At 46.9% G+C, this 26,643-nt stretch overlaps 1 protein-coding gene across 1 annotated transcript; it reads left to right on the forward strand.

Moving 5' to 3' along the window:
* The first annotated feature begins 4,225 nt into the window (after positions 1 to 4,225).
* Positions 4,226 to 12,842, forward strand: HMGB3 (high mobility group box 3). The gene is made up of 5 exons (XM_044427464.1): positions 4,226 to 4,351; positions 7,466 to 7,625; positions 8,897 to 9,036; positions 10,053 to 10,227; positions 11,705 to 12,842. The coding sequence occupies exons 2-5, from the start codon at positions 7,476 to 7,478 to the stop codon at positions 11,855 to 11,857; spliced, it is 618 nt and encodes a 205-aa protein (XP_044283399.1). The 5' UTR covers positions 4,226 to 4,351; positions 7,466 to 7,475; the 3' UTR covers positions 11,858 to 12,842.
* Positions 12,843 to 26,643: the final 13,801 nt, after the last annotated feature.

Consider the following 26,643-nt stretch of genomic DNA (forward strand, 5'->3'; position numbering starts at 1 on the left):
AAGACGGCCTGCATTTGATCTAACCTATTCCCCATGGTGGTTCTGCTGCAGGGAAAGGGTAAACCTAGAACTGATGAAAAGTTTGCATGACTTTGGCAATAGTTAGCCTTTCATCTAGGTGATGCTTCACTTTTGCAGATGGATTTTGAAGGATCCATTTAGTTTAATTGTTGTCTTTCTGCACCATAACAATAAAATCCTACTGTGCCTAAGTGGGACTGTTGAGTAGGGACAGGGTTTGGGGGGGGCGGGGGGGGGGAGAATTAATCGGGCAAATTGTAAATGAGATCTTTCCAAACTTGGGTTTAAGAATCGCCTTTTCTCTCTTGTAATTTGTTTCAGCTCTTCAAAAACCAAGAGCCCAGTCAACCTTCCCTGGGGTGGAAATGAATACTTTCAGCTCAGTTTCACCAGCAGTAATGCCAGAACATTTTGAAATGACAAATGTACTTCATATGCTGTGAGTTAAGGAGTAATAGGAATGGAAAACCCTGAAACAAAACTTTTAAAAAAGTTATTTGTCTCATTCCAAAGCAGGGAGAGGGAAAATAGATGGTCCTGAAGGCATTCCTCCGATAATGAATGATTAATGTAATAGCCTGGCTGTTTTTTTAAACTGGAGCTGAGCATGTGAGCTTGACCAAACAACCGGCAGGGGAGCAGCAGCTGGCTAAGGGCAGAGTTGCCCTTCTTTTTCCCTAGTGTGGCTCTTCTGCCTTTTAACAGCTTCATAAATCAGAAAAGCCAACAAATTCAGCGTCTCATTCACATTGGGGTATGCTGCACATGTCGAATATCTACCTGCCAGGCCACTGTAAACAGTGGATGCTCAGTGCCAGAAAAAGACTGGGGACTCTGTTTTGGTAGCCCATGTAAGCCCCACATTTCTCCTCAGGGAGGGACCTCTTGGTCCTTGCATCTGTTCCACATGGATGCTAAGAATCCTCTGTAGTGATCTCTCCTTTGCTTTTGAATGGGTATTATTTCACCTGAACCTATGTGGGAGTGGCATGCATGGCCTGGGGTGGGAGCTTGTTTTATGCAAATAACTGTTTAACCCACTGAGAAATGCCATGCAGCTCTAAGAAGTAAGCTCCATTGAGTTCTATAGAATTCATTCCCAGATAAGGACTGACCTGCTTAATTCTGGGGAAGCCACTCTGGAGCAGTTTAAAATACATCCAACAAATAATAAAATACAGGATTGCAGCCTTAGCTGTTATACTAAATGAAGCTGCCTTCTCAACTTGATGCCTCCTAGATAGGCTGGGCTGCAACTTGGTTGTGCTGTCTGGGGATGATGGGGTTCCAACCCCACCCATCTGGACAGCTTCAGACTGAGGAAGGCAGTACATTTTGGCAAGTTCATGTTTAAATAACACACACAAGGCACCTGCTCCTATGTGAGAAGAAAGGAGTGGATGCTTGCCCTTTGCCCTTTTAAAGAAAGTCCCCCCCCACTCACACACACGCATATGGATCTGCTGTATGATTAATCAGAAGCACCTAAAAGCAGTCAATTTAACAATTTTAAATATTTTGCATTCCCGGTAATTTTAACTATTATTAATAAATCTATTATGCAGTGGTGTGGACGCCTTCCATGCAGAATACTCAATTCCACACACCCCTTTTCTGTTCTCTTCCCAACAGTCAGTCAGGAGTCTGTGCCCACAGCTTATGCTGAATCCTCATTTCCTAATCTGAGCTAGAAAATGCCTTATCCAGACAATGAGATTATCCTGTCTACCCTTTTCTATATCTATGCCTCTTAATTCCTTCTCCTTGCCCAGCAATTCCATTCTCTCTCACCCATTTATCAGTGTTTTTCCCCTCCTGACTATCAACATTCCATGTCACTGAGTTAGCACTGAAAGATTCTTCCTTTCCTTAAAGTTTTCTCCCCTAAAATATTTTATTATGAGGATTATGGGTACCCTTGCAAAGCCAACACTCTGCTAGCCCTGCATGTTGACCTCTGTTCATTGCTAATCTGGTTCCTGACCTTCAAAAAGTATGCCAAGGATTGGGCATGGTCCACCGAGGTGCTTTTCAAACCTGTCTTAGGGGACTTACTCCAGCCCAAAAGTTTGGAATTCTCCGCCCCTCTGGCTGTCACAGTGGGAGCCTTTTGGACAATCCCTCAACCTTCTTTTATGTCCTAAATTAAATATATTGGCAATAATTAGCTAACTCTTACAGATCAACGCAGCTGGAGCTGGGCCTAGCATGGCAGGATAAGAGCCAAAAACTGCCACACTGGAGAAAGAGGAGGTGTGAGCATCAGTCGAAATGTGAACGGATATTTAAATTGCAGCCACATTAGGCTCCCCGTAGATTTAAATTGGAGTTGGATTAACCTCTGGCTTCCTAAACCCATGGGGTCTGGCAAGTTCTACCTTGCAGCTCACTTTGCTTCCCCATTTGCAGTGTTTTAGTTACAACAGGGAATATGTTATGCTCACTTAGAAGAAGTGGTTTCAGTGGCAAACCTTGCTGAGAGCTGTTGTAACTAGAACAGTTAAGCGTGAGGCCTGCCTTCAAACAGAGTCCCTGGACATGGGGGAAAACTCCATGGGGGAAAACTCCATGTCTATTTTAAAAGGATGACTCCCTTTTTTCCTCTTCCATATTTTGGACAGTCAAAACAGATAATGTCAGAGTTTTAAGATAAGCTACAATTCCAGTTCCCCACTCCATCACAGAATAACATTTTTAGTGTGCGAAAAAGAAAAAGATTTGAACTCACAGGAGCTCCGCCAATTGTTTCTTCAGAAGACACTGCTGTGAGAAGACTTTGTGAAAGGTAGGTTTTGAATCCAGAACAGTAAGTCATGCAGGGATGCAGCAGGAAGCCTTAGTATTTCGCTGTTTCCCATTTGAAAACAGGATGATGGGATAGATAAACCTTCATGCTGCACTAGCAGGATTTCCTTATGGATCCCTGATGGCTCCCACACCAATTTTTAAAAATCATTGTACAAGTACAGACTGCTCCATTTCTAGCATAACAAGAATACATGAACATCAACACATGTCAAGTTTGACACAGCGCTTAGCCTATCCAAAGTTACTCTGCATGCATTATTTCATGAACACCTTTTAAGAACAAACTCAGGCAGCTCACCAGGTACCCCGGGCCCAGTCACCATTTCTCATTGTAGCCCACCCCACAGGGTTCTTGTGAGAATAAAAGGGAGACAATCTTATGTGCAGCCTTGAACTCCTTGGATACAAATAAATGCACTCCGAAACGCTCCGTAAATGCATTTGGTAAGCAGGCTCCACTGAACCCAGTGGGACTTGCTTCCAAGTAAGTGCATGTGTTTACTTCCGGAAGGACTAGACAGGTCAATTCATAGCAAGCGTAACTCTTTGGAAGAACAAGAAAATTGTAATTTTGGTGGGCTCATTAGTCCATTTCTCCGCTCATCCAATGCGGCTTAAATGAAGTCCTATTGAACTGAAATTTTACTTCTGTATTAATGTGGAATAAATGAAAACCTTACCATGTCTGTATCTGTATAGATCCGGAGGGAAACACAGCCACGATTTATGAAAAGTCATTGGATGCCTCGGCAGAACACTTTTCCTAAGCACACTGCCGTCCTGACGTGATCAGCCCTATGAAGTCTCCTTCCCAAGCAAGCATATCTCAACAATAAAATAACTAGAAATGCAGCCCCGCATCAGCTTCAGACACCGATCCTCGAGCGCGTTCGACCTTGTGGCATGCACTGCTTACTCGGAGGTAGATCCGACGGATTTGAACAGGGTTTCCTTCTGAATGAATTCGGATTTCAGCTTTCCTTGAAAGTGCGGTCGAAATCCCATATGTGCGCAGGCTGCAGGATCCGCGCCCTGCGGATCCCTGGATCTCGAGTTTTACCTCCAGGCACCTCCGTTTCGTGCAGAAACCCCCCAAACTTGCCAGGTGCGTGCGCTGCGAAAAGAGCTCTTTGCAACTCCTGGTAAGCACCCGCATTACTCTTAACTCCAGAAACTTTTTCCCTTCCTCTTCCTCCCGCTTCTTTTTCCCTTCAGAGAGGCTTGTGCGGCTCGACCGTGCGTGTGCGCGTCTCTTTTTGCCAGGCGGGTGTTCTTTTTGAATGAATGACTTAACCGGATCCAGCCAATGGGTGCAGAGCTGTGCTTAATATTCAGTAGCCCTCGGACCAGTGGCTGGGCAAGGAGGTTGTTTTAAACGGCGGAGCCCTGCAGCCAATCAGGCCGCTCTCGTAGGCAGCCAACGCGAGGCTGAGCCGAGCTACTAGCGCTGAGTCTTAGCGCGTTGTGTGTGCGCCTCGCTTTCCTGCCTTGCTTATCGCCTAGGTTAAAGCGAACAATACAGGTAGGATTTCGGAGCTGCACTTTGCAACTTTTTCTGGGGGCGGCTGCTTGGCTGGCCTCTTTAATTTCGTTTTAAAGAAATGCCTTCCTTCTGAAATTCTTTCTCTCCCTTTTTTTTAAAAAATCCTCCTTTTGTCTTAATTCTTAGATTTCCAGATCTTATTTTATTTCTAGGTAAATTCCCCCATCAACTTTCTCTGTCGGCTCGCTTTCCCGACCGCCCTCCCTCTTTTTCGTCTGTGTAAATACTAGGCGTGGGAAATCAGACTTGGATCTTGGTGTAAATTGAGTTTTTTATTTTTTTGGAGAGGGGGAGTAGGGAAAAGGGACGCCGCTGCTGGATGTAGGCTAATTTTTTTAAAGGGAGGGTGTGAATTCTTATTTGGGGCGTCTTTATTTCGTGGGATGCAAATGCGTAAATGTGTCTCGCATCGCTCCGTAGATATAGACACAGGCACAAAGTAAATGCCGGGGAACGTGGGTTTTCTGCTCCTCTTGTAGTGGAATATGGCTGGTGCAGTAAGTTGCCCGCATGGGCAGGGATCTCGCTCACTTAACGGGCATGCACACTCCGCGCCTCCGCGCGTGTGCCTGCCATGCTCGCCTTCTCCCGGGCTGGGGATCGGGGCATGAAAGTTGCCCGGCCGTGCGCAATGCTGGTGCCTGCTGTTTATTCTGCATTAATAATGGCTGTCGCTTTAGCATCTGACAGGGATAAGCCCTGCGCGTCCCGGGGAGAAACACACATTTTTCCTCCCTGGCGCCTCTTTCTCTTTTTCTCGCCCCCTCGCCTTTCGATCCGTCCCGAACCTTTCGCTTCCGCCGCCTTCTTATTTCCCCTCTCTGCGAAGGTGCTTCTCGTCCCCCTCCGACGGCCGCTAAGCCCCGGACCGTTTCTTTCTTGCGCCGCTGCTGCTCGAGCCGTGTGTGCATAATATGGCTGGCGTTTTAGTGGTACGGCTGAAGGAAGAAAGACGTGTAAAGACGGGGAGGGGGAGCGACTCGGGGAAAAAATCCGGGGGGGAGCCCCGCAGCGCCCCCGAACCTTTCGCCTTCGCCCCCGATTGTTTATCTCTATCCATCGGTTCCCTTGACGGGGTGCCTGGGGGCCGGGATGGGCTTTTTTGCACTTTTCTCCCTCGGCGCCGACGAGTGTAGCCCGGGCTTGTAATGGCTGCACGGCAGTCTTTGTTATACAGACTATTGCGCTAAGCAGGGACATGGGAGGGTGCGGGGGGGAGGCTGCCTCAGAACTGCTTTTTCCTCCTTGCCCGACCCCTGTGCGTCCCCAAACCCCACTGACAGGAAAGAGAAACGCCTTTTTTACAGGGCTGGCGGGTTTGGGGGAGCCTGGCTGCCTCGGAGCGCCGGCCGGGGGGGGTTATTTGAGCAGACGGGTGCCTGCGGCTTTGTTAGGCATAGCAGTCTCAATGCCTTGTAGAGAAGCCATTTTAGCGAATGGAGCTGGCTTTGGGCGAGGGGAGCTCTTCTTTCCGTATCCCTGCCTTAGCTAGCACCAAGACTATACAGATTGCTATAGTGAGGGCAAGAACCCCGTTCTCTGCCCCAGCTTCAGCTGGCGTGGCCCCCCCCGGCCAAAGGTACCCCCCAGGAGAGCCCAAGGACTTATTTGAGGGGCACTTTCTTTCATGAAGAAGTGTTTCACAAAATGGAAGATGAATTATTGGTGCCTTGGTGACCTGTCGTTTTTTCTCCCTTTCCCCTTTTCTGCTCTGCAAACCTTAGTCTCCAGCAAATACAGCGTTCCCAGGCATATCCTAGTCGCGTTCGCTGGCAATAGGGGGGGCCCTTTAAATACAACTTGCCCCAATGTAATAATGCAGAAAAAGGGGTGGATTTTTTTTCCTGGTGACCTTGGAGGGGTGGAGGAGCAAGGGACAGGGGGCAGAAACAGCAAACATTGGAAAGGAAAATGTAAGCTTTTTCCTTTATCTGAAACTTTTTTTTAGATAGAAATAGATTTTTTTTTTTAAGGGAAGTATAACTTTTCTGAAGGGGGGGCCAGCCCATTTTTTTTCCTCCTTTTCAGGCGAAAAAATCAAGGCAAAATATTAGAAGAAGAAAATTGCTTTCAACTTTTTAAACCTTTTATTACAAATACTTAGTAAATGCAACATTAATAAAACATGTACAACTTTATGAGCAGCAGGGGAGAAGGAGCAAGGTTTAACTCCATAAATCATGACTTTTGCAGGAAGCTACAGGGGACAAACAATTTCATACCCAAAAGTTAGCAGCTGTTCATGTGACTTTTTATTTTTATTTATTTTTATTTTTAGTGGCCACCCAGATAACTAAACCTTCTCTTCACAGAGCAGCACTGTGGTCTTATAACTTGTGCTTTGATACAGTGATCTCTGTAAACATGTGTTCACTAATTTCAGAGACATAGTTTTATAAACAGCGAAGTGAAAGATTCTCACCTACAGATGCTATGACAGTTACTGGAACGTGCACTATATCTTAAGTTCTCAAGAAGTCGCAGGTGCACATTCCTCCTGGGTGGGCTGGCTACAGCGTTTAAGCCATAACTGTACACATTAAGCCTTTTAATATTATGGGCTGGCTCTTTCATACTTGGCCATGAAATGAAATGCTGGAAATAGATGTTTCGTGGCATAGATGTTTAGTAGTATAGAATAAAGTAACAATCTCTGGATGATCCAGTAGACTCAACCTGCACAGTGTTGTTATACCTCCAAAGTGCAAAACTCGGTGGACATAAATTCTCTTGTTTGGGCTGAAAGCTTATTGCTGCTGCTCCTGCTATTATTATTACATTTGTACAGCACTTTCTTCCCCTTGCAAGGAACCCAAGTCAGCTTATAAGTTTTACTCATGTCCATTTTTCCTCAAACAGCAATGGCCAAGGTTGATCAGGCCTGAGGGAGTGATCCCAAAGATGCTGAGTGAGGATGAGAACCTGGTCTGGCCAGGTCCCCGGCCTGCCCTCCACACTCCAACCCTATGCCATACTGGCTCTCAAATGTCAAGCTTAGGGCGCTCTAATGCCTGACTTACCTGCGGCTGCCTGGAGCACACAACTTAACTTGCTTATTTGGTGTGTGTGTGTGTCTTCCACAAACTATTTCAGAGAATAAAAAATGGCTAAAGGTGACCCGAAGAAGCCGAAGGGGAAGATGTCTGCTTATGCCTTCTTTGTGCAGACTTGCCGCGAGGAACACAAGAAGAAGAACCCTGAAGTCCCTGTCAACTTTGCAGAGTTTTCAAAGAAGTGCTCAGAAAGGTGGAAGGTATTGTCCTTAAGATCACACACTTGCTGAAGGTGATGGCTGTGTATATGGGAAAAAATTAAATTTAAAGCAAACGTAATTCTGTGACCTGGGTGACTTACGTAAAAGTGTGCGACCTTCTCTTGCATGCAGTGGTTGAGCTTCATGCTCTGTATGTATGTTTAGAAACATGTTCCTGTAAGTTCCGTGGACCTTATTCCTCCAGCGGGCTGGATAATCAAGTCTTGCTTATGTCAACTGAATCATGAAGTCATGCCTTCTGAAAATTCACCAGGCATTACTAGCACCTGTTCAAGCATTTCTTTTCAGTCATGAAACTTCAAATCCATGTTTCCTCAGATATGGGAGCTTTTTGCCAACCCTGTTACAAGAGGGGTGTTGAATCTTTTTTGGCCAAAGGGCCAACTTTAATTTTGATGAAGAGTGGAAATTTGGAAATGATAAAAAGGTCTTATTGTCAATAACCAGACCTTTGGGGTGGAGATAAAATTGAGCAAAAGCCAGGACACCCGCAGGAGATTGGAGAAAGGGGGTGTGGCCATCTGAGGACCTGGAACTGCAGTGGACATACACAACTCTAGCTATTGGTGAAATCTAACAAACCAAACATTGGGGGAGCACTGCTTATCTTGGCACGGGGCTTTGGGGAGCCCCATGCTGTGTTTGCACCTGCCCTTTTAGCAGGACCTGCCCACTCTGTTGAATTGTAGATGCAGACCCCCTCCAGTGCAAGAGTTGTCCAGGGGCTCTGTAGAATTATTTCATGGGGAAGGCGAAGTTAGGGACAGCTCACTGAGATAACTGCCGTGTTTTCTCAAGTAACAGCCTATCCCTCTAGACCAATGTTGTGTACCCCAATAGTGGTTCTCCAGCATCTTGTGCAGGGGGCTGCCCCATCAAAAGGGCCTTGTATCCTTCTCTGTGTAGAGCAGGTGCTGTACCCTTTGAGCTCTGGTTCTTCCTGCACTGCTTAACTGTCTTATTGCCAAGAGCTAAGCATTAGAGAAGTGCTTCTGCTGTTTGGAAGTGAGGAAACTGAGGTAGAACTGAGCAAAGCCAGGAAACTACCAAGCAACTGGGGAAATAGGGTGTGATCATGTGAATAACCAACACTCCTGCATCCAGGACTCTTGATGTCTCAGACGTCCACATGGTGGGCATGTCGTGAGCGGAGCAGGCTGGTGCTGGAGGTCAGACTAGATGGCCCAGGAGGCCCCTTCTGATTGCTCTGTTTCTATGTTTCTGTGTAACTGGCTGTGTTTGCATTTCAGACCATGTCGAGCAAAGAGAAGGGCAAATTTGATGAAATGGCAAAAGCTGACAAAGTACGGTATGATAGAGAAATGAAGGATTATGGACCAGCAAAGGGGGGTAAGAAGAAGAAGGACCCCAATGCTCCCAAGCGGCCACCGTAAGTATCTCTGCATCCCTTCCCCACATTCCAAATACCCGGAGCTGGTTTGGTTGGAAGAAATGTGGTGACTTGCATTTGCAAGACAGACAAGGAGAATTCAGAGTGACATCTGGCAAGGGAATGACAAGAGGGTGCTTTTAAAACCCAGCAGAGTTGGACATAACTTGTAGCTTTACATATTTATTCCTGGTTAAAGTTAACTCAGTTTGACCAAACTGTTGGGAAGATGGCTGTTAAGAGTTGTGCAGCTGTTCATTATAATGGTGCATGATGCCCAAATTTTGAAATTGTGATTCCTGATTGAGTAATACTCTTTGCAACTTCTGTGGCATAAAAAAAAGGGGGGGGGAGGACATTTGGAATCTTGCCTTGATGATCACGGTCTGCTGATATTCCAGCTTATTTGTAGAATGCTTAAAGAGTTTCTTCCATAGCAACTCTTACCAGGACTCTGAACGATGGGGCAGAAGTTTCTCAGTATAATAGATTTGGGGCCAAAGGAGCAGGCAGGAGAATTGTTGATATCATGGACCAGTAGGTTGTCACAGCCTGCAGAGTAAATAATTTTTCCTTTAGCTAGGAAAAAGGTAGAGGAAAAGGTTGAATTTACACCAAGAGGTCATTAGCTTGCACTTCTAGGGTATGTACCCTAACTGGTTTTATGCTGATTTTATACAGTCCAGGTTGCACCACTGGGGACCATAACTTGGTGAGAATATTTGGGTCCTAGTGACCCATTCAGTCATGGTCCTGGGTCATGACTTTCTTCTTGGCTGCAGGTGTGTTGGAAGCTTTTATTCATGTTTTTAGTAGAAGGAGAATAGAAACTTCAAGTAATCTCCTCTCAAGGATGTCCTAGAGGGGAACATGGGGGAGCATACTGGTCCAATCACTATAGATTCCTGGAGGCAGGAAATTCACCTCTGACCTGGATTTTCACTAGTACAGTTATATCAGTATAACCAACACACCAGTTCTCTGCTGTAGCTCACTTTTCTTCCTCCCACCACCAGGTCTGGCTTCTTCCTCTTCTGTTCAGAGTTTCGTCCCAAGATCAAATCCACTAATCCTGGAATCTCCATTGGAGATGTGGCAAAGAAACTGGGTGAAATGTGGAATAATCTTAGCGATGGGGAGAAACAACCTTACAACAACAAGGCTGCTAAACTGAAGGAGAAATATGAGAAGGTGAGGCTGGGGTGATTGCTTGCCTTCTTCCAGAAGGCAAGCGACTGCTTTGAATGGGGTTTCTTTAACCAGTGCAGTGCTCCAAGTCTGCGGGGTATTTCCTGAGCTACAGGTGTGAATTCATCGCATTGTATCCCTGGAATCTCATTCCAGGTAAATGCTCTTGGGAACTGGCTTTGAGGCATCTCGAGCTCCAAAGCCTTCCAACCAGGCATCTTCCATGTGTGGCAGCTTGGTCTTAACCTCTTATCTGCAGTGCAGCAAACATTAAGAGGCCGTTTTCGTTATTTTTTTGCTCAGGCACAAGTGTATTGACCCATTCAATCCTAGAGGTGGGCAACCAGTGTAAAATATCTCCTACCAGCTTGTGTTATTTATTTATTTATATTGCCATTTATATCCTGCCTTTTTCCTGCAAAGGGCTCAAGGCAGCTTACATCATTCTCCTCCTCCATCTTATCCCCACAACAACAGCCCTGTGAGGTAGGTTGGGCTGAGAGTCTGTGACTGGCCCAAAGCCACCCAGTTGGCTCCATGGCCGAGCGGGGACTAGAACCCAGATCGTCCCAGTCCCAGTCCCATGCTCTTAACCACTACACCACACTGGCTCTCGCCAGTTTCTCCTCCCTCCCCATCTCCCAAGGCAAACTGGCACTAAAGAACTCCACTAAAAGGCTCTGACTTCTAAACTGTGAAAGAAGTGGTTATAAAGGAGCTATATCTGTGAGAATTTAGGCCCCTAACCGCACAATCGTTTATTGATCAATTTGTTAATTTTTTTTAATCCACCCAATAACAGATATTCAAAACTTTCTGCATTTTTGGGGGTAGCTGTTCCTTTGGAAAAGCAACATGCTAGTCCTTATTGAGGATTACAGTGGGAGAGGTGCTTGGGGCACCTTTTATAAACTGAAGGGTGATCAGTTTATAAAAGTGATAAACCGAGTCGGTTTTAGTCCTGCATAGCTCCTTGGTTTTCCTCCTAACTTGGAATTGATGTAAGTTTAGCTCTGCTGCATAGGACCTGGGATTCTGGTGCTCAGTTGTGCTGTTCTGAACATGCTCGGTACATCCTATATCACTGGCCTGAGGGCAGAGAGTCCCATGGGTGAGTGGGAAGCGCTTCTGCTTATGTCAGGTGGGAATGGGGGTGTCTCCCCCCACACCAGCTTGCATGACGGATTGCTCCACAGAATCCCTGATCATGGGTGTAGATTTTGGGGCAGGGCTGTGAGAAGCCCGACAGGAGTGTCCCACCTACAATTTGTACAAAGCACATTAGCTTTAATAGCTTCTAGTCACTTGCTAACTGAGGCCACCAGTTTTAAAGAGTCACAGACTAATAAAAGGGCTTCCCTTACTGGCTAGCCTCATGATTCAGCCGTGCTCTCCAGCCCCGAAGCACTGTTCTGAGTTTCCTCCAGACACGCTTTGCTAACGCAAAAGGACCAACAAAGCTGTCCTCTCCCTGTTGCAGGATGTTGCAGACTACAAGTCTAAAGGCAAGTTTGATGGTGCAAAGAGTGCAGCAGCCAAAGCGGCAGCTGCAGCTCGGAAAAAGGTAGAGGAAGAAGAGGAAGATGAAGAAGACGATGAGGAGGAGGAAGATGAGGAGGAGGATGACGAATGAGAAACTGTATAATATTTGTCTCCATGTGAATACCATAGAGTAGGGGAAACACCATTCGGAAAAGAAAAAAAGTGCACCCTCTTAATTGAGACGGTGTCTTATTTGCCCTTTATTAGGTTTAATGACACAATTTGGATTCTGATCACAACACCGTAGCTGCTTTGGGGGGGGAAATCTTTAAAGTGCTCTAGGAAAAAATATGGAAAGGAAGGGGAAAAACCAAGCAAAACCATTGTAACTGGTTTACATTCAGTGGCCATGGATGTCGGATAGGCACCCTGAAACTGTAACAAAGTTGTACATATTTCCAAACATTTTTAAAACAAAGTGGAAGCAAAGTGTTCTCCTCAACTCTGTGCACTTTCCTGTTGGTGTAACAAAGCATTTAAAAATGTTTCAAGCATCTTATTTTTTAATTTGTAAGGTGGTGTTTAACTATATGGTTATTGGCTAGAACATCCTGGGTTATAAACTGTACATATCTATAGTTTGTAAAAACTAGACAGATTCTTGTGGTTCATGCTTTGAGCGGTGATGACCCTGGACGGAAAGGCAAACAGCTCTCTCCGTGGCGCGTTTCCATGGAGGGGGATATGTCTCAGAGAATGCACCACGAAAGTAGATCTATTTACACTACAGTGGGCGTCCATTTAGCTTAAAGTTGTCTTTCTGTATATAGTGAAATTAGCATTCTGCGGCCATTAGTTGTGGAACGGGAGGGGGGCAGTCCAGCTGGCATGAGAAATTGTATGGAATCCTTTTTTTTTCCCTTTCTTTTAGTTGAGTGGGGTAGTTTTTAAACGGAAGCTGTAGGTCTCTTCCTTGTCAGCTTAAAGAGAAGAGAGGGCGCAGAAAACCGAAGTTCAAAAACACTCTGTACTTAAAAGAGAAACAAAATTTGCAAAGACGTTATGTTGGTTTTTTGTATGTTTAGAATGCTGAAATGTTTTTGAAGCAAAAAATAAACAGTATTACATTTTTAAAACTTCTTGACAATATTCTAAATTTCCTGCTTTTAACAAGGTTACTTCTAGCAGCAGTAAGAAAAAGGACAAGTTGCACTTCTGGCCATACTGTCCTTCCCCCTGTTCCCCCACCAAGTGGTCGAGTTTAAAAAAATGCATTTCCACCTCCCAAGGCTGCACGTGATGGAAATTTAAGATCCATCTAGGAAAGGTAACTCCTTGAGCTGATTCCGTGTTTAAAGGATGCTATGCAAGTTTGAATCTTATTACTTGAAAGTTGGAGCCTGACTGAACACTTGTGACCTTAATTGTGTGAATTCCACCATGCGGAAAGGTAGGTGACTAAAAGAAAGCGGACGTTACTTTCTAGCTGTGTTGGGTACGTTTATAGCCCAAATGCTATGCTTTGTAAATATTAAAATGTGCCTTTTTTGTCCTGTGTTGAAACTGTTTCAGATGTGTGTGTTTTTTTGTCTCTTTCCCTTACACCCAAGCCCCACTTTATCATTGGTTTTTTTTTTTTTTTAAGTACTGGGCAGCAGTCAGTCATGTCTTTATATAAGTGCTGGCTTAAAAAACCCGGTGCTGAGTCCAAGGACAGGACAAGCATCTCGGGTATCAGGTGCAGAGATGGACAATGCTGAGCCACAGGTCCTATAATTCATCCCTGTTAGCATATATCTGGATGAACTCAAGTTGCCACTTCTGATTCAGCAGCACCAGTGCCAATGTAAAGGATCCAGCCATCGTGTCTTTATCACTGGGCTGCGGGGGGGATGTTGGTCTCTTAAGGAAGTATTTGGCAAGATGGCTGGTGCAAGCTGTCCTGCTTTGCAAGCTGAGCTTGCTGGGGACACCGACGTGCAAAAACAAAACCTGGCGTGAGTCTCTAAACACCTAATGGGTTCAAGGAGTGGGGAGCTATTGTGTTTGTGTCCTGTTTGTAGGCTTCCCGGGGGGCCCTAGTTAACCACTGCGAGGGATGGCCCAGGATGAGATAGCTTGTTGGCCCAATTCTGTTGACTGGTTTTGATCAGGTGAAGTAGGAGCTTCCACAAAATCTTATACTGTACTAAACTGGTTGTTTTTGAAGCTGCAACACACAGTGGAGTGCCATTCTGGTGATCCCCCTACATCCACTTGCAGTGGGAAAGCAGTGTTTGCCGGAACAGATTTAAGTTGTACTTGGATCCCATTCAAAGCAATGGGACTCAAGTGAGATTTTAAGCTAAGACTATCTCCGCATGGAAGTATTATCGAGCCTATAAATACCACAGCCAAAAAGCAAAGTTGGAAAACTAACTTTAACATGACCTGCTAACATCTATTGAAAAATGCCCTTTTGCTTTCTTAAAGTAACAGGGAGGTTCACGGGGAGCTAAAGAACTGGGAGCCATAGCTCATCACCAGCCCCAGTCGAAGCGGCTGCAAATGCAAACTTTATCATATTTGGCCACTTGGAACATTCACTTCTGTTTTCCCATTCGCTGATAATCTCTGCTAGGTAGGTCAGGCATGTCTGATATCTATTTCTTGCAAAGAATTTCTGTATGTATCGTGCATGTACAGTTGGAATTCTACAGAACAGCCTATACTTGGGAAAATAGGAAGTTACCATATCTGGAGAAAAGATACTCAGATGTTCGTTTGCGTATGAATGTGGAATATTTTCCCCACTGGAGGTGCTATTTCACACTTGAAGCAGAATAACAAACTGGTTAAAACCACGCCTAGTTAATCCGCAGCTCTGTGTGGTTTAATAATATCTCCTGTTCTGAGAATAGGTATATCTAAGACACTGAGCTGTGGACTAGGAAACATGGTTCTAACTTCTATGTTTTAGCCATGAACTTGCTGGAGTGGCTTGCCTACAGCTGTTTATTTCTCCCCATCTGCAATGTGTTATATGGAAAGCATGTTCTGCATTGGGGCTATTTCTTCAAATTCAACAACTTGCAGGCATCCTTTGATGGCCTGAGATGTAGCAGTAATTCTGTCAGGATTGAAATGATAGATTCCAAGGTCTACCAAGGAACAGTCCTTAATTCAGCAGCTTCCACACCAGCATGGAAGTTGATGTTGTGGGAGGTAGGTTAAGACTATGCAAGGTTAATTTACCTTACCCTGAGGGAAGCAGCTTGCTTAATGGACTGAAACCTCTTAAGTGTGGCCTCAAGAAAATAGGCTCAAAAATTGGGCAATCACCAGGCACTTGATGTGCCACTGGAATACCCCTCCAAGGAAAGTCCTCAGGGTGAGTTTGCTTCAAGCTTGAGTTCAGCAACTGGGGTGCCTGACTCCACACACCCTGCCTTGCTAGCCCAGTAGAAAGGTCTGGAGGGAGCTGTGACTTCCTCCAGGCCTTCCCTGTGAGCAAAGTCACTTCTCTTTTTCCACCATAATTGCTTCCTCACTCAAAAGAGGAGGGTCCCTTTGGCATGAGATGCGGGGAGTAAACTGGGTGGTGTTTTCCATGGAAAGAGAAACCTTGGCTCTGTTCTGCGCTTTGGAGAACATTCTCTCTGCAAATTGCTTTTCCTCGTTCCGTGGTGCCCAAGTATGGGTGAACTGCAAAATGCGGAAACGTTTCAGTATCTCAGAGTTGGAATACTGCTATAGTGTACAAAACGCCTAGGTGGTGAAGGGCTCCTGTTGGAGGTTCGCAGCATGGGGAGCTCTGGACTTGACTTCAAGTCCCAGAAACTGGTTCTTGGGCCTCTGATGATCAGGGGCTTGGAGAGCTGTTGCCCCAAATCATACCGAGAGAACGGGGCTGCCTGAACACACTGCTCTATAAACAAGCCTCAGCCAGAGAGGCACTGGAAAGAGAGAGGAAGGAGCCAAATCTGGGGCCACTGTCATAGACAGGCATGCAGAAGCAGCTCCGGGGGTATCTAGTTCAATTCCCTTCATTTTTAATTTGTGTGCATGGCTTGTGTGAAATGTGTATAGCTTTCTCGCAGTGATACGTGGGCTTCAACAAAAGTGGGCCAAATGCATATCCATTTGAGGTTTATTATATGTTTATACCACTCCATAACCAAAGCTCTCTGGGTGGTTTACAATTATTTAAAGCAATGCGAATGTAACATAGAGTATGAAAGTGTACAATAGTTAAAACAGTTCAAAGTGAAATTGAAAAATGATTTAAAACCTAGCCATGGTATAAAAATTTAAAATACAATGCAATTTTTAAAGTGGCATGAAACTAGAATTCCTTGGAAAATTCCTGGAAAAACAAGGTCTTCCTCTGGCACTGGAAAGAATACAAGGGAGGTATATATCTATCAAAAAGACACGAATCCATTTCCCCTTCCATCTTTCAGTTTCCATTAAGCAGATAAATTTAAAAGAGTGTGCGCAGTGGGGAATATTAAAGACAGATCCAGCAAAAAATTTACCTGCAGTAACCTTGCAGAAAGAAGGAACTGTTGGATGTTTCCAAAATACGTATATGTCGAAAAGAAATGTTTGCTGCATGGACTCTTGCTAAAGAGAGGTGCGTTTTTGGCAGCAGAACAAAAGTTTTACAGAGTAAAAGGAACTCGTAAGATATGCTAGATGGACACCAAAGCACTGCTCAGCCATTTTTTGCTGGTTCCTACAGCATTTTTTCAAATGAACAGCAAACTCCAAGTGCAAATCTCTACTTGAATCTTGGTCCAAATAATTTCTTAGCTCAGAAGCCAACTGGGTGTCCATACTGGGCAACGCCACTTGAATGTGTTGTACCTACAGCGGTTTCCCCCTGCTTGAGCATGTTGCTCAAGCTTGTTCTTTAATTTGCACAAACTTTTCTGCCTGTTTGGCTGCCTGATGCATGCCCTATGGATTTGGTTTCATTTCTGAGTGGAGACATTTAAAGCGTGTGTGTTTCTTAATATTAGAATCATAGTAATTAATTTCGAATTGGCTGCTGGTGCCCTTGGGAACTGATGGCTCTTGGTTGCTGCTAAAAGACAGCTGTGTGCTTGAACTTGGAGGGAAATCTGTACTAGGAATGTCTGCTTGGCGCATGGAGCAATACGTGCAGGCCAGTGAAACCTTGACCTGTCTGGGGGAACTTTTCTTTTGATGGAGAAGTCGGACAGAAGGGTAGGCTCAGCTCTGAGCCCCAGACAAGCAAGGCTGCCTTGTCTTAGGTCCGTCACAGATTTATGCAAGGGAGACGGGAGGCTCACGTGCCACTGGAGCTCTCCAGCCACTGCAGCTTGGTGGAGACTATCCATGGTGCTGAAGACCACCCCTCAACCGTAATCCATGTAGCACCTTGAATAGCGCCTTAAAGTTTTGAATAAATGCTGTCATGGATTAGGTGCCCCCTACCCCGATGTGGGAACCACTGTCCCCCTCAATTTCTGCCAGGTTGCTTCTTGGCTCCCACGCAATCATTGCAGCAGAACCTCTCACAGCACCGTGTCCACAGGTGAAGGTGTACCCAAGCTGGATCTTCTCTCTCCAAAATGGAGTGTTCATGGAAGGGCTGCGGGGGTGAGCCAACATTTTTCCCTTTCCAGTTCCAGCCATCCTGGGGACACCGGGAGCTCCAAAGAGTCACCATCATGCACCTGCAGACTCTCACCTGAATGCCTGCAGACCTCTCCTGCGTGTCACCTTGAGATTCCGCATGGAGATGCTGCGGCTTCACTGTCAACTTCCATTTTTCTCTCCCTGCCCTCCCAATGCCTTTTTGCTGTGTGTTCATGGAGAGGGTAACATCTCCCAAGCAGGTCCGGGGCTCTTGAAAATGCGCGTGTGTTTTGTAATCTTTGCTTGGCCTGATAAAGCTGTTACACTGATTTGGATTTCACTTACTAAAACAAAGCAATGTCTCAGTGTGGAATATCCTATACAGCAAGCCACCAATTTAGGGAAAAGCCTGGTTTTCTCTGCATTGCTGGGGGCAGAGGAATGAGCCAAGCAGGTTCCTTTACAGGTAAGATACTTGGATTATTTAGCAGCAGACAACCTGTTTCAAGGTCCACGTGCCCCAAAAAGCAGTTCAGCAGATTGGTACCTGCAGCAGGTGTGTTCTGTGTGTCAAACTGGTTCTGCAGAGGACACAAGCTACACAAGGACTGGGGGGAATTGGGGACATTCTTTTAGAGTGCTGAACTACAGAAACTGCTTATAAACAATGTGGTGAAGGTCTGGAACCTCCGGAGGAAACGCAACCTGTAAAAGGAGCTAGTTCTGTGTTGATTTCCTTTACTTTTTATTTCCATTTACTGCTAAATTAAAATCATTTATTTCCATTTACTGTTAAATTAAAATCAATATCCTTTTATCAATAGCCCATCTTTTTCCTTCTAAGGAACCCAAGGCAGCTTACAGAATCCTCCCCCTCCCACCAGTTTGTCCTCAGAACAACCCTATGGGGTAGGTAAGCCAGAGAGTTGGGGCCCAAATCACCCAAAGAGTTTCGTAAATGGGTCGGATTTCTCGGAGCCCAATCTAGCACTCAGAGCATCACACTGGCTCACCAAGATTAATCCTGGCCCTGCATCTCTATCAGCTACTGCACAGAAAAGGGGAAAACAAAGCCACACGATTTTTACCCTGACTACTAAGAAAAGACTCTTTCTCTGAATACCAACCCTTGGATAACCCAGGGACCAACAGGCATGGGGCAGAAGGCATTTCTGGACACAGGTCTTCAGGAAGGAAAAATCCCAGCCTAATGAGGATTCAGCATGCTTCGTGGCTACATCCACACGTCCTCTTGCAGAGGGTGGTCCTCAGTTTGGAAGGCAACCTCTTTCAGAAGAACGGTCCAGCCCAACTGTGGGCAAAGGCAACAAATATCAAAAGGAAAAGTGGAACAGGCAGGCTGGTTCTCTGCTCACAGTCTGCCACAGTATGGTGAGATTATCCTATATTTCTTGTTAAATTATAATGGTTCTAAATGAGCATGAATACATATATATCAGAGTGTGCAAACATTATGCAGATTGGTTCCTGCTTTGGTCCTATTTTGGGTGTTCCTAAGCAAATCATCAAAAATTAGGGAGGGCGAGATGGAATTGGGCTTCCTCGGAGAAGCGGTAAAGGGTGTTGGAGACCTTGAAAAGGACTGCTGCAGAGTGCAGCCTTCTGTGTCTACTTTGTCCTTAGCACCAGAAGATGAAGTGAAGTTTGGAGGCTTGTTCCCCTGTGGTGTCTTAACTTTACCAACAGTCTTGTAAGGTAGGCTAGAACTAGCCCCAGGTGGAGGAAAATGCCGAGAAGAAGAGAGAAATAACACTGGCCCAATCAGCACGAACACAAGGGGGAAATAGCCATGGCGGCTTATTTCCCATGGATCATCTGCCAAGGTTGCGTGGGACAGGGACTGATGTAATTACCGTCTGAGGCAATGGCTTGACAGGGTGTCATGCTCTTGCAGTGAGCAATCCACCCACAACCAATGACAGGGCAAGCTGCATTGCTGAGGGTGGTCATGTGAACCCTCCCAGTGGGTGGGGAAAAACTACCATTGCTTTTTTCTCCCTCTGTGACTTCAAACAGGGTCATTGTGAAGATACTTCTTTCCATGTCTCTACCAGGAGAATGAAGTGGAGAAGTGTATGAACTTCTACTCTGACCTCACCTTCTTTCAGTCACCCACTGCTGGAAGGCAAGTAATTCTTCCCAGACTGCATCAGATGTGACTTCGGTATTTGCCTGCTCCTAAAGGAGTGACACAGGAGCAGAACTGGCCCTCCTCCCAATGAGGCTGCCTATCATGACCCTGCACGAGTCCCCACCCTGGACTTGTGAAGGGCATTCCAGGCAAAGCCTTCTGCAGCCTGGTTCTTATTCTGCTCCCCCTCCTTTTTACACCCTCCAGCTGTAAAGCTTTTCCAGATGTGAGGCTGCAGCAGGCCTCCAGTTTTAATTGGAGGTTGTTTCATTAGCCACAATTGGGAAACCACCAAACCCAGACCCTTGCAAGGCAGAGAGGGGAGATTAAGAGAAGGCACCTGTTCACGATGTGAAGTGTGCTAAATGCAGGGATTAAGCTTCGTTTTAAACATCATCCTGTTTGTAGAGAAGCTAAAAACATTAGTGTGAGCTACTTTCCTCTGTTAATCATTCCTCTATTGTTTGTCACAAACTTCAGCCTGCCAAAGTTACACAAGTATTGATAGCTGATTTGGATGCAACACTTTTTATTTGAGCTCTGGAACCTTATTTGTCCAAAAAATGGCTGAAACACACACACACACGCACGCAGGTGCGCATGCTCCACCGATGATCTGTCTTTTCTTAGGTTCACCTCTTGGGGAAGTTCATCAGCTGGTCTGGCCCACCTGGTTCTTGCACTGCATTATTCTTACCTGGGATTGGACAAAGCATTTGGGGCAGATGATTGGGTGAGAATGAAGTTATTTTGCTCCATTGTTACCACTCTTCCCCTCTGAAATGACAAAGGGAAAATGTTGGTGAAAAATTTGCAGATCTCCTTGGAGCCCCCAAGGAGATTTGGGGATTTAGAGCCCCCAGAATTCTGAAACCACTTTATCTTTCCCAGAAAAGATAGGATCTTGAGCAGCAGATAAGCAGACTGATTATGTACCCCAGACTGCTTTCTGAAGCCCACTAAAGTACTGCACCCTTCCCACTTAAAAAGTACTAAACACAGTTTGCCAAGAAATGGGCTTCTGTTGATGCTGAAAAAATGAGCGAAGGAGTTGTTTTGCCTTTTTGGGCTCAGACACTGCCTTTTGGGCAGGTGACTTGGCCCTTGCCCCGCCCCCGTGGTGTCCATTTTGTGTGGGTGTCCAGGGCTCTTCCAAGCCCCCAAACTTGCCTATCCCTCATTTAGGGAGTGTGAGGACAGGGGAGGGGGGGAAGTCACACTACAACTATCACTGATGGGGATACTGGCCGGGGAGGAGAGGGCTGTGGGCCCAAACATCTGGAGGGTACCAGGTTGTGAGAGGCAGCCCAGGACATGGTTGGTGGATGCTGGGTGTCACAGAAGCTAAGCAGAAGTGGTGACTGCGTTCTCCAAAGCCTGAATCAGCCTGACTTGGAAATATGCCAAGCTGTTTCCTAAAACGACAGGAAAAGCCTCTTTTACTGATCACTAGGATCTTTTCAGACATTGGATGGGTGATGTGGCCTCCTTGTTGACCCAGATCTCCCAGGTCCCCTGTCCTGCACTGGCACTCAGTCTATTGGATCCATTCCAAATCGCCCAGAGAAGTCTCCGTTGATCCTGACTGACCCTCTTCCCACCCAACAGTCTCTTGGCAACTGGATCACCAGATCTCGTGCGCGAGAGCCCTCTGGGGCTGCTGCCCCTCTTCCCCAGGGCCGCCTGCTCGCTCTGGCCCAGACAACAGCGGCGGTGAGAAGGGCGACGAGGAGAGGCTGCTGCCCAGCAATAACAGGCGCGGTAGGTTTAGTGGGGCCATTCAGGCTATGGAGGGACTCAACCTGCTCTGGAGGGGGTCGCACTGCCCTAGAAGGTCCACCTGTGTAGCTTGGGGGTGCCCCTTGGAGCATCGGGAGGCCCAGGTGGTCCAGCTACGCCCCTACCTGGACAGAGATGCCCTCGTTGCAGTGATCCACCCCGGCAATTGCAGAACTAGACTGCTGCAATGCACTCCCCATGGGCCTCTTCAGAAGCTGCAGCTGGTGCCCAGTGCAGCAGTCAGATGTTGCTAGCATACTGCAGCGTGGGCCAGCTTTTTCCCTTTGGGCCTAAGCCTGGGTCCTCTCCGTGCCTAGCGCTGCCACAGAGCAAGCGCCCGCAAACGGCTGAATCTCAGCATCAGAGCACGAGAATGAGGAGCTCTCCAGATCCAGTTCCTGTGATCTCCTTGTTGGGCTGAGAAAGATTCTTCTCAGAAGCCCAAGGGAGCTGCTCCTGGTTGGTGTAGGCCAGGCTCTCCTCACTGGGTGCCTTCCAGATGTTTCAGGCAACAACAACTAGAATTTCCAGCCAGTGGAAAGGGGCTGTGGGGAGCTGAAGTTCAAACGTCTAGAGGATGCCAAGTTGCAGAATGGTGGTTTAGACAAAATGGAATTAAATGGCCCACAGTCTAATTTGGTAGAAATCATTTTCCTACATGACCGTTGAAGGAAGCGCAGAGTTTCAGACATGGAAAGGTTGTATCTATTTATTGGAAAGGGATTGGTAAAAAAGCGTTCAGTGGCGCTCACTCCAAGGAAATCACCATAGACTGGGTTCACACACAACACTCACCTGTGGTATGGCTTGTTGAATTCTGAATGGTGATGTGTGAATGCAGCCGCACTAACAAACCATTTCTTTAAAAAAATCACAAACAACCCAGGAAAAGGCCACATAACTTTGTCATTGGGCTGTGAACTCTGGGTTGTTTAAACCATGGTTTGTTGTTACTTGCCAACCCAGAACTGTGGCTTGTTTGTAGATTGTTTTGTCATGCTAAGAAGGTGGTGGACAAGAATGGTCATAAGCAGCAAGAACTACTGTCTTGGAAAGGCATATAGGATACAGAGAGGGAGTGGGTGAAGAAGGAAGGAAGAAATCCCAGAGACTGAGAAAAGGAACTGTGCTTTGTTTGATCCTCTTTCAGACAAACCCCAGATAAAGCAATCCACTACGGGCTAAACAAATGAGTTGGTGTTACGTGCAAAGCAGGTACTGTAGCCTCAGTCATTTGAGTTCGACTTTTAAAAGTACAAACCCCACCAGGTCTGGCTTCAAAATGGTTCCTGTTCACCCACCCTTGCCATGTTTCAGCTTTTTAAGGGTCCCAGAGCAAGCACTTGCTGTTGAAATGGACAGAGCTGAAAAGCTGATCTGGTCATTGTAGTGACCCAGTGATGCACCAGAGTTACCCACATCCCTGCACACTGCGTGTCTCCCATGACGTTGCACAATCAGCAAGTGTGTGAATTTGTGGTGGGGCGGGATGAGAATACCTTGTGCTCTGAAGGCGTCTCATATACTTCCTCTGCTACTGGGCTCCAAGGGGCATTTGGGCTGCTGGAAAACACTGAATGGCGCTATCAAGGCAAGTGAAATGCTGGAGCTATTTAAAAGAGGATCCCTATCTCACGCGTTGAAATACTGGGACCTCTAGCAATGGCTAGCTGGTTGCTGTGAATCTGATGCAAAATAATCCAATAGCTGTTTCTTTCTCTCCGTGTGTGTGTCTCTGTGTGTGTTGCAGAAAAAGAACAATCTGAGGTATTGCCTGCAGAACGAAGATAGGGGGTGGGGGAGGAGGGAGAAAAGAAAACCCCACCTAGTTCCTAGTCCTCATGCTTGTATAGATATGTTTTCACAGTGCATTGGCCACAAGGGAAAGAACGCAACACAGTTCTGCAAATAGGCACTTAAATGCCTCTGGAACCTGCTGCTTTTTCTCCATCCATTTCTTGCCCTCTGTTCAGTCTATTTTTTAACCAAAGCTCCGAATATGGGGAAGGGCTTTCATCTGGCAGCTTTAACACCCTTAGTGATGAGGCCACTAGAAAAGAGAAGGACCCACCAGTGCCTAATTATTTCATTAATATCCCATCCTCTCCCCAAGAAGCTGAGGTTGGTGGATGCAACTCTTCACCTCACAACAACCCTGTGAGGTAGGTTAAGCTGAAAGAGAATGGCCAACAATCTCAGGTCCTTGAGTGGGGAAGCTGGGCAAGGATGTGGATCTGGGGTCACCCATTTCTAGTGCGATGCAGGAACAACTGAGCCAGCCATACTTTGGCTGTGCACAATTTTGTATGTTTACCTGTGCTCAGAAATCAGCCAATTGCAGCTGGGTGCAGTGAGTAGTATCTTGGGCAAGCAGTCCTATGTAAGTTAAAGAACATACACAGCCCAAACCAGAACCAAGCTCATAAGAGCTTTAAAGCAAAAAGAAAGAAGCCGCCACTGGCCCAGAAAAGCCCCAGCATGTTTTATGCGCTTGGAGTGCAGGTGGAAGGTTTTTTGTTGCAAATGTTGGATAATTAATTGGGAGCCGGAAACCTGGCTGACTCTTGCAACCTTGCCCATTGTTTGGAGGATGTGTTGATGAAGTCTGGCACCCAAGAGCTTCCTTTTTGTGATGCGCCATGTGCGGGAGTGGATACAGCAAAACAGCTCACAAGTTCCTGCAATGCCTAGGACAAGGCTGGCCCCACCATTCGCAAGAGCAGCACTGTATCCTCAGGCAGCAGGTGCTGCGGGTGGCAGACAGCGGGGAGTCCTGTCCCGCCTTGGACCCCCCAAGCTAGCCGGCTACTCGCAGATCCAGTGCAGGATGCTGTGTCCTTTTCCAGGGATTGATTGAATGAATGAATGAATGAATGAATGAATGAATGAATGAATGAATGTGCTTTTATCCCACCCCATTAGCCGTAAGATCCCATAAGGGCTGAGGAAAGATTCATCAGTCAGCTTTTGTGTATGGGGTGGGACGGGGACCCCTAAGTCAGGTGGGCTTGGAGGATTTAAACAATTCTCCTGCTTCTGGCAGTCCATCTGCAGCGATGCTGATCTTGAGTATTGGTCTCAAAAAGGGCCATCCGGCTAATGGAGGAGAAGAGCTAGGAGAACATGGGCATGCGTGACATCAGAGGTGCCCAACTGTTCTGAGGTGGGAAATGACCGAATTGCCTGGGCCGGATGGAACCAGTGGGCTGCCCTTTGCCTTCCTCCATGCAACCAGGTCAGCCTGCAGGACCTGACTGGTGTTGGGAAGGACATCCCGCATACCCACAACCCCCCTGTTATCGCCGGTCCCCAATAGGAGATAACAGCAGGGGTTCTCTTGGGGATGGGGGAGATTTCCACAGAGGGGTGGGGCTTGGCCTCCAAACCCAAGAAGGCTCCATGTCCAGACTAGGGGCTCTTATATGCTTGATCCCAAAAGTGGTTAAAAGAGCACTCTTAGAACTTCAGCATTTATGAATGTTGGTGGGAAAATGATCTGTCTGAATGCTCCCCGTTTATCTGTTTATTTATATAAAACCACCCAATAGTAAGATTGTTCTCTGAGGGGCTTGCACTGTGGAATGATAAAATGCAGTTTAAAAAAACTAATATTGCAAAATGATGCTTTGGAGAGAGCTGAGGCAGATGACAGACAAATATGCAGTGCATAAGATAGTTTGCAACAGTCCATCGCAACGGCCTCCTGCCTGTCAGGAAGAGAAATATTGTGATAGTAATTTTCTCTATGGCATGCCCAATTTTCCACAAATGCAGAATTTCCGATGCAGCCAAAGATGTCAGTTGCATCTGCGGTTTGAAGTGCTGCCATCTTAAGTCACAAACTCTGCTGCCCTGTGTTTCTGCACCTGTGCCTGCTGCCCCTGCAGGTGGTCATCCTGACCACTGGGTGGAGCTCCAGAGAAGAGCAGGGGAAGAAGCCCGGTGCCATCTGGCCGTAAGCCTTCCCTGCCCCTCCGGCGTGCCCCCTTCCCTCCTCTCTGAGGCTGACTTCCCCCTTCAAAGAGGCAGCCAGCATGGTTCTTGCCCCAGCTGCCAAAGGGGCAGAAAACTGGGACTGGCAATGAATGGCGCCCAGCTCTGAGGTCACAGACCCGCCTGACAATGTTGGGAGGCCCAAAATTGCACCCCAAGTTAATAATTGCACCCCTAAATGCACTGCTTCCCCAAGGACTGTAAGCAAAAAGATCGTTGCCTGCCGTGAGGAGCTTGCAATCCAGCAGCCTAGGAAGGTGGCTGGCACTGGGCAATACCTTGGGCCACCTGGCTGGATTTGCCAGCACTGACTGGCATCAGCTCCCCTGGAGCTGTAGGCAGGATGCTTGCCTAGCCCTGCCTGGAGATGCCAGGGATCGAACCTGGAGCCTTCAAAGCAGGGTCTCTGCCCATGAGCTGCAGGCACCCCATGAGCTTGTCCAACCCCGTTTGCAGAATAGCAGCTGAGGTGATTCTGGGGCGTTTGTTCTTTGCACCGCTGGAAACGGCAGAGAAGATTCTACTTCCTCCATACCCAGAAAGCTAACTTGTCAGGGAGAAATGTTCTAGCACGAGAACGTCACCCTTGGCATGCTAGTTTTCCACAGGGAGCTTGGCTGGGTTTGGTTTGCTAACTAGAGGATGGGTGCAAGCACAAGGCCTCTCTGGAGCACTCTGCCCAGGTTTTGCAGCCCCTTGCCCACGACCTGGTCCACAGGGCCCTCCCGAATGAGGCCGTCTTCTCACCACCTTTGCCACCTGCTTCTGGTGCTTCTTGTCTTCTTTCTCCTCAGGGTGACCCCTCGCTTCCTTGATGGCCTGAGAGCCAGTGGTCAGCTGTGTCTCCTGCTGCTACTTCTCACCACCACTGTGAGAAGCAGCAAGCAGCAGAGGGAACAGCAGTGAAGGGACAGCCCCGGGGGCTCACATTAGTGGGCCCTGGGCCAGTGGCCAGTGGCCGGCCACCCCTCCCCTCGCATTGGCCATGCTATATTTCCACGGAGCTGGGGAGATGCTAATCCACATGGCCGAAGGATTCTGGCATTCAGGAGAGAGGTTTGTGCTCCAGCCCATTTGCTAGCTAAGGACTGAAGGGATGGCACAGTGGGTTGCATCCCCGTCTGGGTGTAGGAGGGGAAGAGAGCCTTAGAAAATCATCACTGATGGGACGCCTGGCAGATCCCTTGTCCCACACAGCTATCCCTCAGGCTAGCGTGTCAAGTCACCGTTGCTAAGCTGGGAAGCTGTGGACCTGCAGCTGGATGGGCACCCACATGCGCAAGCAAAGCAGGGGGTTGGACTCGATGGCCTTGTAGGGTTAGGGTTATAGGCCCTTCTGACTTCTATTCTATTCTATTCTATTCTATTCTATTCTATTCTGGAAAAGGAGAATAAAGAAATGTCTTCTGTAAAACCAAGCATCCGTA

This window comes from Varanus komodoensis, unplaced genomic scaffold (assembly GCF_004798865.1).
Source record: "Varanus komodoensis strain SLA01 unplaced genomic scaffold, ASM479886v1 scaffold18_3, whole genome shotgun sequence".
NCBI lineage: Eukaryota > Metazoa > Chordata > Lepidosauria > Squamata > Varanidae > Varanus > Varanus komodoensis.

What these genes read in the sequence shown, in the direction of transcription:
- HMGB3 (XM_044427464.1), top strand. Translation starts at nt 7,476, where the DNA reads ATGGCTAAAGGTGACCCGAAGAAGCCGAAGGGGAAGATGTCTGCTTAT. An exon ending in AATGCTCCCAAGCGGCCACC is followed by an intron (nt 9,037 to 10,052) that starts GTAAGTATCTCT and finishes TCCCACCACCAG; the next exon opens with GTCTGGCTTCTTCCTCTTCT. An exon ending in TGAAGGAGAAATATGAGAAG is followed by an intron (nt 10,228 to 11,704) that starts GTGAGGCTGGGG and finishes TCCCTGTTGCAG; the next exon opens with GATGTTGCAGACTACAAGTC.